Source organism: Aphelocoma coerulescens, chromosome 18, assembly GCF_041296385.1.
Source record: "Aphelocoma coerulescens isolate FSJ_1873_10779 chromosome 18, UR_Acoe_1.0, whole genome shotgun sequence".
Classification (NCBI taxonomy): domain Eukaryota; kingdom Metazoa; phylum Chordata; class Aves; order Passeriformes; family Corvidae; genus Aphelocoma; species Aphelocoma coerulescens.
Genome location: NC_091031.1, coordinates 3,355,394 through 3,367,539, shown reverse-complemented (window position 1 = coordinate 3,367,539; position 12,146 = coordinate 3,355,394). Strand labels below are relative to the sequence as shown.

General features: G+C 40.4%; 1 protein-coding gene across 6 annotated transcripts in view; it reads left to right on the top strand.

Moving 5' to 3' along the window:
• The window catches only part of HELZ (helicase with zinc finger), an 86,319-nt gene that overhangs the window by 65,633 nt on the left and 8,540 nt on the right, over positions 1-12,146 (top strand). For 5 of the 6 annotated variants that reach the window (XM_069032933.1, XM_069032931.1, XM_069032930.1 and 2 more), the window contains 8 exons: positions 202-406; positions 4,339-4,390; positions 5,207-5,400; positions 7,760-7,967; positions 8,453-8,529; positions 8,709-9,300; positions 9,670-9,910; positions 11,086-11,599. In XM_069032933.1, coding sequence (XP_068889034.1) covers positions 202-406; positions 4,339-4,390; positions 5,207-5,400; positions 7,760-7,967; positions 8,453-8,529; positions 8,709-9,300; positions 9,670-9,910; positions 11,086-11,599 — 2,083 coding nt within the window. The remainder of the gene's footprint in view (positions 1-201; positions 407-4,338; positions 4,391-5,206; positions 5,401-7,759; positions 7,968-8,452; positions 8,530-8,708; positions 9,301-9,669; positions 9,911-11,085; positions 11,600-12,146) is intronic. The other variant, XM_069032934.1, reaches the window with a different exon arrangement.

Here is a 12,146-nt window from a genome sequence, read left to right as displayed (position 1 = left end):
CCTGTGTGTCCATTTGAAATGGCTGGGGAGCTTTGCACTGTGCTGTGGGGTTCAGCTGCAGGGAGCAGGTTCAGGGTGGATGGCTTGGTGTGTAAACTGTGCACACACAAAAATAAGTGTCCCACAGTTACATTAAATCTGTTTTTATTTTAACAATCACCACTGAGTCTTCCTCACTGTTTGTAAAAATCGTTTCCATAGGAAATTCTGGGAAAGGTTTATTGCCCTGTGTCACGAGAACGAAAGTCTTCATGGCATCACATTTGAGCAGATCAAAGCTCAGCTGGAAGCTCTGGAGTTAAAGAAAACTTACGTGTTGAACCCTCTGGCCCCTGAGTTCATCCCCCGAGCTCTCCGGCATCAGCACTCAGCCAATCCCACCAAACAGCAGCAGTCACCTCCAAAGGTAAAGTGTTACTGGTGATGGTTCTGTCAGAAACTGGAAGTGAACATAGAGAAAGAACATAAAAGGTTTATGGAACAAGCTGTTTGTTTTAAAATTGCATCAATACAATCAGAGATGAATGCAAATTCCAGAGGGATCCTCAGCATTTTCAAGTGAAACCTCCAGACTTGTATTATTATGAAGTTTTTAGCAGTATAGCTAGGGGTAGTCCAAACCTTGTTTCCTTATTAAAACACACCTTGGCAGTGTTGCAGTGACCCTGGAGAGCTTCAGCCATGGAACCTCAGGGTTTAGACAAATCAGACGAAACCCTCTGAGCAAGAGCCAATCCCTATCCCAAGCTATGCTCTGACTGTACCTCAAGAAACATCAGGTTGATACAGAAACTGACAAGGAATAAAGAAGCCAACAAAATAATAGCCAGAAGGGATTTGGTTTGGTCTAAAAATCACGTTTAAAATTCAAGGACTTAAGTTACATGAGATAATTTTTTGATGTAATTAAAAATATGTTGTAAACTGGTTTATTGCATAGATTAGCTCAGTGATAATGTCATTCAGAAGACCAGATTTCATTAGCATCAAGAGGGCAGAGAGATAAAATTACCTCTGTGCGGTAATTTCTTCAGCTCTTTTAATAAAAGCAGGTGAAGAAGTGATGAAAATGCATAGCTTCCTTCGGATGGTAAAGAACAACACTAAATTTTAGAGCTTTCTTGGGGATAATGTATTAGTAATGAATTCTATTTTAATAGTTCTTTGTAGTTTATATCAAAATCATTTGGGTTATAGTTTAATTAAATTGTGTTTAGAAGTGGAGCTGAAATACAGGTTGCCAGCTTTGTGATGAACTCAGTGTACAGGAAGGAAGAACTGCATATATTTCCCATAGCTTTGCATTTTTGTTCCAGGCTGTATCATTGAAATGAAATTTTTACGACAGGTTTTTTTAATACAAAAAGGAAAGCCTTCCCTTTGGCAGTCCTTCCTAAAAGGGAGCTTGTAAGTGAGAACATTTGGTTTCTTCATCAAGATGCATTACTTTCTGAAACAAACACCAGATTTCTAAAGCTTCTAGTCATGTGTCAAAACACTGGGCTTATTATAGAAAACCAGAAATTACAAAATTGTCTTTTAAAGCCACTGCTGCACTCTTGTTTTTCATGAGCTCTTCAGTCTTTTCCTTTAATAATAGAGCATCATTATTAATACTTCTAGTTTCCTAAATGAAAAAAAAAAAGTACTTGAAAATGCAGGTATAGTACATGTTAAAAAAAGGGGAGTGAGTGTTGGGGAGAGTCTTGTAAGTAGAAAGCTCTGTTTATTTTTCTTTAGTTTGTTGGCAAACCAAGCCCTTGTGCTGTTCAAACTGCCAGTGCTGTGTTTTCAGCTTAAGATGTGAAGCGTTTAAACCACCTGCATCATAAGTCTAAATAAAATCTTCCCTCTGAATGCCATTGACAGGTAGTGAGTGTGTGCAGTAACAGCAGAGCAGTGAGCAGGTAATAATCAAACACACTGAGAATACGGCTGGGATCAGGGATACATTTCCTTTTGCTTGAGTTTTAAAAGCAGATGGTTGGTTTTGCTTATTTTAGACATCCTAGTACCATATTTAACATTAAAAATGAAGGATTAGAACCTAGCAAAAAAATAAGAACAGTCTTCAGTACCATGTTTTGTGGTGAGTTTATGGACCTTATGCAAGGCAGGGCTTGTCTTTCACATGTGATTTTGTACAAACAGCACCTTCTTATTCAGCAGAATTGCTCCTGGATTTATGTAGGGACATTAAAAACCTCTTTGCTGTTTATATTTTAAAGAAGGAAATATGTTTCAGTCTTCTCTGTCTGAGAGGCAAACAGCCAGCATGGAACTGTGTGAGGGCATTGCCTTCTCCTGTGTTTATGTGGCTTGGCTGGGCATGGGAGTGAGGCAGGAATGTCGGAGTTGGATGGGGGCAGCCTTTATTAAAGGTGATGATGTGGAAAGGGAAAGTTTCCAGAACTCGGAGCTTCCCTCAGGGTAGTTCACGTACAGTAAATTAAGCTCTGAGTTTACAACTTTCCTACCTCCCACTTGCTGCCTGCCAGCTTTTGGTCTGGATTCAGGCACTTAAATCAGGATGCATCATCATCCCAGACATTTCCTGCAGTCAGTGAGGACCACAGGTTGGAATAAATCTCTCCAGAACTCTCTACTCCCATTTGTTGACTAAAGGGGGATCCAAGGAATGATGAGGCTGTTAACTGCCTGCAGTCACCCAAATCTTGGTCTGGGCTTCCTCTGAGTGCCTTTATGTCATGTGGATTTTTATATTCCAAAGGTAGAGTGAATTTTTAGAGGAAACTGAGTGTATTTGTGCTCCAGTGGTGTCAGTCACCATCAGTTCGAGGGTAGGTTTAGATATTTGGAGATGGATGGGGACATGAGCCTTGGTGTGAAAATCTTTGAGAAATGGTAACAATTGAGTTAGTAACAGACTATTAAAAAAATCATTAAACTGTCAAAACTGTGAAGAGAAAAAGAAAAAAGCAAGGCAGCAACTCCCTTCCCCAACTTCCAGGTGGCCCCAGTTGACTTTCATTTACCAATCTCATACAGGGATGTGCTGAAGCTCCCACTGAGAGGACAGCTCCTCTTACAAACTTACATCATTATTTTCTTACAAACTTACATCATTATTTGGCATTTCAGTTTTAAAAATATGGCACCTATAAATACAGGTCTGATAGGTTAGAACAGAGGTTTGTCAGACTTCAGCACATGCTGCTTGCCTCTGACATTGTAACAGATACAGAAATGCTGTGTGCTGTCCATGAGTGATTAAGGCTGTAGCTCCTCCACGTTTTTAGATTGAATCCTTCTCTGTTGAATAAACAGGCTTCCTTTGTTTAAGTGCTGCAATGTAAAGCAATTATTATTTTATTTTTTCATAATTCATTTTTCAAATGAGAGGAAAATTTGAAGACCAGTTTTTAATATGGTTTATGCATGAGTCAATATTGTCAAGCAACCTGTCTTTGTACCCTGACTAATTTGCTCGGAGTGCTGGAAAACTGCCTAGGCTTATCTCCTGGGCAAGAAAAGTTTTGCAGCATCAAAGGGTTTTTAGATTTATTTTAAATTTGTGAACATACTTAGGTCCAGATTAAGTATTTCTGTGCTGCAAAGGACTCGAGAGCATACTGGCAATGGAATATGTGCTCACAGTTTATGAGTAGTAACTCATTAATTGATGCTACAAACTCATGAGAAAGTAGTAGGGATAACTCAGGTCTGTTAAAATCCTTTTCTAACGTACAGTTCACCAAGGAAGAACAGTTTCCCCGGAGCACTGGGGTTCTTTACTCTCCTGTATTGTACTTCTGGGGAGGAGTCACAGAGGAACCACAGCCCAGAAGCTGATAAATGAGATGGGGCAGGGAGACAAATGTCTAATGGGGCTGGGTGAGCAACTGAGTAAAACTGGGGGCAGCTCCTTTGTCTCCAATGTTCTTCAGCTGGAACCTGGAGCAGAAAATGGATCATTCTTCTACTAAAGCTGCTATGGCGGAGGAGTACTGAGGGTTACATTGGTACTGGGTGCTGCTCCTGAAAGATGTGGGACAGTGGGAAATAAAATGGTGGGAAAAGAAAATCAAAATATCTGCTGTAACTTTCTTTGCATCTGAAAACAGACTTTGCGAGAGAGTTTTCCCAGAGGGAGTTGTAATGACCCACTGGTTAATTGATTTGGTGGTGTTTTATGTCCAGCTTTGTGAATTCATAGTCAGGTGGTAGAACTGGATGGCTGAATGTGTCAGAATAAACTGTTGGGCTGACTCCTTTCAAACTCTGTTTTATGTTTAATTATCATGTTCACTTGAAATAAAAAGCTTTGGTTTGTGTAAGAATGCAAAGATCACTATTACTGGGTTTTTTCCTTTAAAGGGCAAGGTCCATCATCACAACCAGAATGACCATTTCCCACCTGATGGAATTGGTAAGTGCCTCTGCAGTTCCTGGGGGAATTCCCAAGCCCAGTGAAGCTGACAGTAGTTTGAGATACATTGAGTATCTGGTCTCTTCTCTGTTTGAAAGGCATTTACTTGCTGTTTGCATGTGGGAATCAGATCACAGACTGTTAAGTGGACATTTGATATTTCCAAGGCTCTCCCTTTATAGGTGTTGTGTGCACTGACTTTGGAGCCTTAACATAAACATAGTTGTTGGCCTTTGAAAAATGGCTGTGTTTGAAATTCATTGTTGCAACCCTCTACCAGTGTATTTGCACTAAGAGGGTTTGGACGTTATTTTGCATGCACTGTTTTCTGAGGTACTTTGAAGGTAAATTATGCTGTCATATAGCCAGATACTCCTGATCATACCTTTGCAAGGTAGCATGCAACAGCTGAATAATTTTGTTATTAATTTGAAAAAGTATTAGTTTACAGATTGTCTTCCCTGCTAAAGAAAGGAGGGTTATTTTAGTTTTTGATGCAGTGCTTAATAGCCACTCTGACTCTCAGCATATTTAATTGGTTAGGGACATTCTTTCATTAATGCACTTACCAGCTACCTGTTTCTCTGTATCTCAGCTCGTATTTTCTGCCTCTTCAAATTTTTGAAATGGAATACAGGATTTGACTAATGCTTTCTGTTGGTGTACCAGACCTATGCTGTTAGAGAGTTGCACACATACTTTATAAAGATAGATGCTGTTAGGATGAAAAAAAACAAAGAAATGGTCATCTTCATGTTCTTTTTGTGTATATATCTTCTTTTTTTGTATGTATATATCTTTTATTTTTATTTTCAGTTCAGCCCAATCCTTCTGTTCTAATTGGAAATCCTATCCGAGCATATACTCCTCCCCCTCCTCCTCTGGGACCTCACCCCAATCTGGGGAAATCTCCAAGTCCTGTTCAAAGGATAGATCCACACACTGGGACAAGTATTCTATATGTACCTGCTGTCTATGGAGGAAATATGGTCATGTCTGTGCCTTTGCCTGTAAGAATTCATTTTCTGTTTCTCCCCCGTCCCCACCTCAGTTATTGTATGCACATGAATGTATGGCAAAATCAGATAGTGAATTTTTTGCAGATTTTTTTCAGCACTCCAAATCTGTGGGCATTGCTGGCTTTAGGAGTGACAGTGCAGAGGACCACCAGAAAATAAGGACCTGAAAGCTTTGCTCCCACAAATAACTCCAGGCAGGCTAAAAGCAATTTCATGTTCATGTAATTTGGTGTGTTTTAGGCACACCAGTGGAATCTGTCTCATCTGACTTGAGACACCTGCCTCTGAATTATTTGCCTGGTTCAGTTCTTAATCACTGGAGAGACCTCAGTGATTCACACCAAGTTTGTTTCTCTTTATTGGCTTCACACAGTCTAAATTACAAGTTTTGGATGTCTGCAGTGCAAGGTGTCTGAAGTGAAGTGATAAGAAAAATAAGCATAATGGGATGTTTTTCCCTTCCAGAACCTCATAGTGAACCAGTTTCCTCTCCAACGCCTTTCCTTAATGACATTTGGGAACAGAATGAAGATCTCTAATCGGGTCTTTTAGGCTACATTTATGCATGGAATTTTGGATTACAGATAAAACTGTCTCACCAAAATTTACACACATTAAAGAAGCAGTCTCTGCTTTATTTTTACCCTTCACAGTCACATATTCCAGGAGGAAAATGCATGGAAAGAACAAAGGCTGCAGAAGCTTGTGGAGTAACATGTCTGTGTTGTACACAACTCCTGAAGACCGTGGCAAGGACGTGGAGCCCACACATGCAGATGTGTTTAATTCCATTCATAATGCTAAATGTTGGAATACAGCTAATTTGGTTTTTTTCAGTAATTCTGAGTCCTCTGTTGTAATTGGGGTTATGGATGCTGAATGAGGGACTTGCTGTAGTTTCAGTTTTGTGTCTTAGATCAGCTGGCAGCTGTAAATTGGTTTTCTTTGCTAGGCCAATGAATTTTCCTTTTTCTAAACTTACTAGAAGTCTGCATTTGATGGATAAATTTAAATGCAATGAGAAGGCCAGCAGCTGTAGGTTTGTCACACTTGCTCACATTATATTAATATCAAACCAAGGTAATTTAAAAAGCTCTGTCTTATTGTTCCAAGGTTAATATATTTTTTATGTGTTTCCAATCAAAAGAAGTTTATTAAAAATAAGTATTTTGAACTCACCTTCCATGAGGATGGATTTTTAAATAATTAAGTGGGAAGACTGAGGTACTAATGAGGCTGCTACTTTTGAAAAGAAGCTTGGAGATGATTTGGGGTTGTACAGATGCAATAGTAGCCTAAAGCTGAAGTTCAAAGTGCACATTTCAAGGGCAAATAATAACTAAAAAAAAAGAACTGGATGAAACTTGTTACACTTGAAACAAGTTGGTACTGAAGTAAAATGTGTTTATGTTCATGGAAAATAAAATTATGTCTTTGTTTAATGCAGTTTCCATACTCATAGATGAGGTTGTTTGCTGCCATCAGTAAAGAATGCTTTGGCAGCCTGAGTGTTGGGGATGACTTTCCCTACACTCTTCTCTTATTCATATAATTCCCTTCTTTTAATAAATTCCCTACAGTTCAAGATTGAACTCACTTGATGCAGAGCTATCTTCCTTAGCATTCCTTTTAGGAATAAAATTGAAACCATTGTAAAATATCCCGACTTTCTACCTGTGTTCAGGAGGTGGATTTTCCTTTGACTCTGCAAGACACGAGTCATGTAGCACAGGCACGCTGGAGTGTCACTCCCTATCACTGCTCACCTGTGGGTACTCTCTGGGTTCCACCAATAGTCTTGGTAACTTCACTGAGTGTCTTGTGTGTGCAGAGGTGGGCACAGCTGCTCCTTCTGTGGCCCAGAATCACAGCACTGGGTGCTGCAAGGTCTGTTCTTTGGCTTTGAGGCTTCTCTCTCTGTTCCCACCTCTGAGCCACAGCCCAATGCCTAATACGTACCAGGAGAAAAGGCTTTGTATTTGCTTGAACTTCACCCATTTCTATTTAATTAGAGAAGAGATTAATCTGAAGTTTATTAAACTACAATTTGTCCATCAGTCTTTTCTCTCTGAACTTCAAACCCACTGAAACAAGAATGGGTTTTGATAGAAAATTTTTGCCCAGGGTTCTCCTTGAAAATCTCTGCCCCTTGTTTTGCCTACCCTTATAGCTCTCCCTTTCCAGCACCAGCTGTAGTTGTGTGTCTGTCAGGTCATCTGATGCATGAAAAACTCTTGTCACTGACCTAATATCAGTGCACTCATTATCACAGCCTTTAATTTATTGTACCTTAACAGATCACATCTCTCTTTTTTTTTTTTTTTTAATTTTAATTTTTTTTACCTCTTAGGTACCATGGACGGGGTATCAGGGTAGGTTTGCAGTCGACCCTCGACTCATTACTCATCAAGCAGCTATGGCATATAACATGAACCTGTTACAGGCACATGGGCGAGGGTCCCCGATCCCGTATGGCCTGGGACATCACTCTCCTGTTAGCATAGGACAGCAGCAGCTCCCGCACCAGGACAAGGAGCAGCACGAACAAACTCGAAATGGTTAGTGCTTGAAATGGCACTGCAAGCTGTTCTGCTTTGGGGAGAGTTTGTGCTTGAAATAGGGTGTTGTGGAAAGGACTTTCTTTCCTCCATCCTCTCTATCTGTGGCGCTTTCCTCCCTTATAGAGGGATCCCCAGATTGGAGAAATAACCTGGGATTTGCCATTTCAAATAAAATGACTGAGATATTGTGAGATTCAGAAGGAATGGGAGTTGGGGAGGGGTGTTGAGGGTATAATTGTTCCATCTCCCTTCTGCAGTAGTGCTGATGTTATTTGCAATTAAGTTGGAAGAACTACTTAGTGATGATTAATGATCAGAGTGCAGAGATTAAAGGGAAGGTGTTATTTAGGTAAATGATACTAAATGTCTGTGATGCTGCAAATGCCATACTAATAAGTCAATTTTTCCTGTGTCTGGGGGAAAAAAAATCACAAAATAATAATTCTTCTATTGAAACTAAATAATTTTGTAAATGTTTTTAGGTAAAAGTGAAAACACTGCTGGACCTGAAATCAGTAAAATTCGAACACCTGAGAAGAAACCTCTGGAATCCAAGCAGGTAGGTTTCTCTTGTCTGGGTTTCTGGTTTGTTTTGTTTGTTTATTTGTTGGGGATTTGGGTGTTTTTGTTTGTTTGTTTTTTCATACTCTCTCTTAAAGAATTTAGTCATTACTGAAATGGTTTTATTTGCTTTTCTTTGAATGCAAATTTACAAAACTTTTTATTCTCCGTTTGTAGGTTGATTTAGAAGCAAATCCTCAACAGAGAAGCCCAGAGTCCCGTTCCAGTGTTGGTTACCCCAATGCTAAATTCCATCGCAAAGACAACCCCAACCCCAGGCAGCTCAACCTGCACCTGACCCCGCCCCCCTCCCAGTTTGCAGTTCCCAACCGCCACTTCCAGCACCTCTCCCAGATCCCGAGGCAGCCGTACCCTCTGCAGCAGCAGCAGCAGCAGCAGCAGCAGCAGCAGCAAAACCTTTTAAGTCAACAGCAAAATCACTTGCCTGAACAGCCCAACCAAATGCCACCCCAGCAGAGCCAGGTAGTTCAGCAGCATAATCACTTGAATCAGCAGCCTCCACCACCTTCGCAGCTTTCCCCTGCTTTCCAGGCAGGCCCCAGCCAGTCCTTTTTTAATAATCCCATTCCCCACCGACCACATTCTCCTGCTGTAGATGCTGTGATTTCAGAACAACACCCCCCACCTCTGTTACAAGAAGTCAGTAATCCTTTGAGGCCTATTGCACAGCACAACCCAGTTCTGCCAACCCACTTGAACAACTTCATTGAAGAGAATCCGTCAGGAATGCCCTTAGGGGACACTTTAGGTAGGTGACTTTTCTTTATTTAAATTCAGAGTGTGTGATTATAACTATTGAATTGAAAATGAAGGAGGTATTTACCTTTTTCAGGCATATTGCTCTGAATTGGGTCATTGTTGGGTTAGTTTCCATAAGTAATGTCATTGAGCATAATTTGCTGCTTGAGGCATGTTTGAATATTCAGCACTTTATTAGAAGATTTATGTTTATATGATTTTCCATATGATTTAAATAACCAGGTTATGCACTGCAATGCAGTTAGTCTATAATAGACCCTGGAATAAACTGTATAAAAAGTATTCTTTTTTTTTTCTGACATAAAGATCTTTAAAAAGGGGCATTAGATAAAATTTTTTTTTAAAACTATTTTTATAGATCGTATGCATGGAAATGTAGCTTTGGAAACAATAAGGCAGCAACAACAAGCCAGGTTACAGCAATGGAATGAACATAATGCCTATCTCAGTCAAGGCACTATTCCATATCAACACCATCACCATCCTCATCTACCACATCTTCCTCAGCAACCAATTGGATTACATCAACAGCAGCAAGTTAGGGCAAACTGGAAACTTGCCAGTAATACAGAAGATGAAACAGAGGCAACATATTCAAGGTATTTGTTTACTGAGTCATCAGAGCTTGTGTAAAATTGAGCAGTGGGCACCTATCTGTAACACTGTGATCAAGTGCAAGGCACTTAACGGTATTGCTTTTTGCTGCTGTTATTATGAAGGTTAAAATAGTTGACAGGCTGACTTACAACTATGCTTTTATTATGTGTTATGCTTTATTCTGTTAGTATATTGGGTAGTAAAGCTGTAGTGGAAAAATATTTTTATGGAGCTTTTCAGTGCTGTATTTATGGAATAAGGAATGGATAGAGAGTAACAACCTTGGGTTTTTGTGACAGAGGTGTCTGAGTGTAGTTAAGGCCTATTTAAGTTGTAAATTCTTCAGTTTGAAGTAGCAGTCTGAGGTCTGTGTGCTTGAAAATAAACAAACCAGCCCCTCCCCAAACACTGCTCCCCAGTGAAACCTCAACTTTTCTTCCTTTTTAAAAACCCTTTGCTTTTAAAAGCAGATTTAAATTTAAAAATGCTTGTATTTGAGATGGAGCTTTAGGGGGCAAGAAAGGAAGCTGTTGAACATCAAAAGAAAAATGGTTCCAGTGGTCATCAACTGTAATCATGTGTATTGTAAAGGCTGGATTTTTAAATTGCCTCTGTTTACTGTCATCTCCCACTATGCTTTCTTTTCCATCTGGTTTGTTATAGCCACGGTAAAGCATCTAAATGCCTTCTTAGCTGACTCTTTGAAGTGCTGCATTGAATGTTCTTGACGTTTTGAAGAAGTTCGGAAGTATATTGCGCAAATGAGGGGAGTCCCTGATTGTTCTGGCTTTTACCTTGAAAGGGGTTAAAATTTTCTTATAACTATGTGAACTTTTTACTTTGTGTAGTAAAGCAGGAAATCCTTACCTTTAGTTGTCTCTTCAGAGATAACAAAAAATTGATTCTTCTGACTGAAAAGAAAATCTCAAGAGTTATTAAAACTTTGAGATGATTCAGGTGGGTATTTCATCCAATTAATCCTCTTGTGCCTAATTTCTGATTGCTCAGTCACATCCTTTGAAGTTAGGGTCAGTAAGTGCAAAGATAAGAATATTTCAGTGAATAATTCAGTGTTCTGTGCTCTGAGTTTTCTACATCTCAAAAAGAGCGAGATTTCAGCAAAACTTTTTTTTTTGTTTCCCCCTTTTTTCTTGATACATTTATTCTGCCAATGCAGATTCCAGGACTTGCTCCGAGAGCTGTCACACCGCGATCCAAGTGAGAGTCGGGATGTAGCCGAAATGCCACCCCCCCAGTCGAGACTGTTGCAATACAGACAAGTCCAGCCCCGAAGCCCACCAGCACTCCCTTCTCCTTCCTGCAACTCCAACCACAGTGCCCACTTCCCCAACTTCACTGAGAACAGCAGAGACATTGAACTGCCCACTAACCCAGCATTTCAGCAGCATTTACCCCAAATGTACAACCCCCCTTTCTCAATGCCATCCGAACACATAACCCCATCTCCCTTGAAATACCTGCAACCTGATGGATCCTGGACTTATGCTAACCTACAGCAGAATCACCTCCTGGGGCAGGGTTTTCACTATGGAATACCTCCACTGCCCCACAGGTCGCAGCAAAGCCCTTTTATACAAATCCAGAATCATCAGCACGCAGTCGGTCAGGAGCCATTTCATCCACTCGCATCTCGAGCAGTTTCTGCTTCTTCGCTCCACAGCTTAGAAGAGGTGGGTGTTCTTGTCTGCTCTGCACTTGTCCTGTTGTTTTAATATCAAATTATGTTGTGAAGTTGTCATGAGTGCAAACACCTCACACATTAAAAGCTCACACTGGGAATTTCTATGAGGTGGAATCGTTCTCTGCGTCTTTGCTGTTCACCGTGAGCAGATCTGTGGTTCTTGTCACTGCAGGTGTAACATTTTCTCTGCTAAATGGGAAACCTTGGCTTTTGGAATGTTACTCAGAGTTTTTGTGCAGTCACTGCTCTGTGTCTGCATGTCATTTATCTGCAGTGACAATCCACCACAGCCCAGGTGGAAGCTCAGGAGAGGACTCTGGACAGTCAGCTGGAATGACCCAGCCAGTTGACTCAGTATTGAGCTGTGAATGTGGTTGAGTTACTGCTCATAGGAGACCAGAGCTGTACAGCTGTTCCAACATGGTCCAAAAGCTGATGTCATTAATCCCACCCTGCCTGCACTAATTTGATACAAAGCCATCCTGTGTATTTTAGGGGCTGTGTGTTGGAAATCAGAGACATCCAGCTGTGCTCCC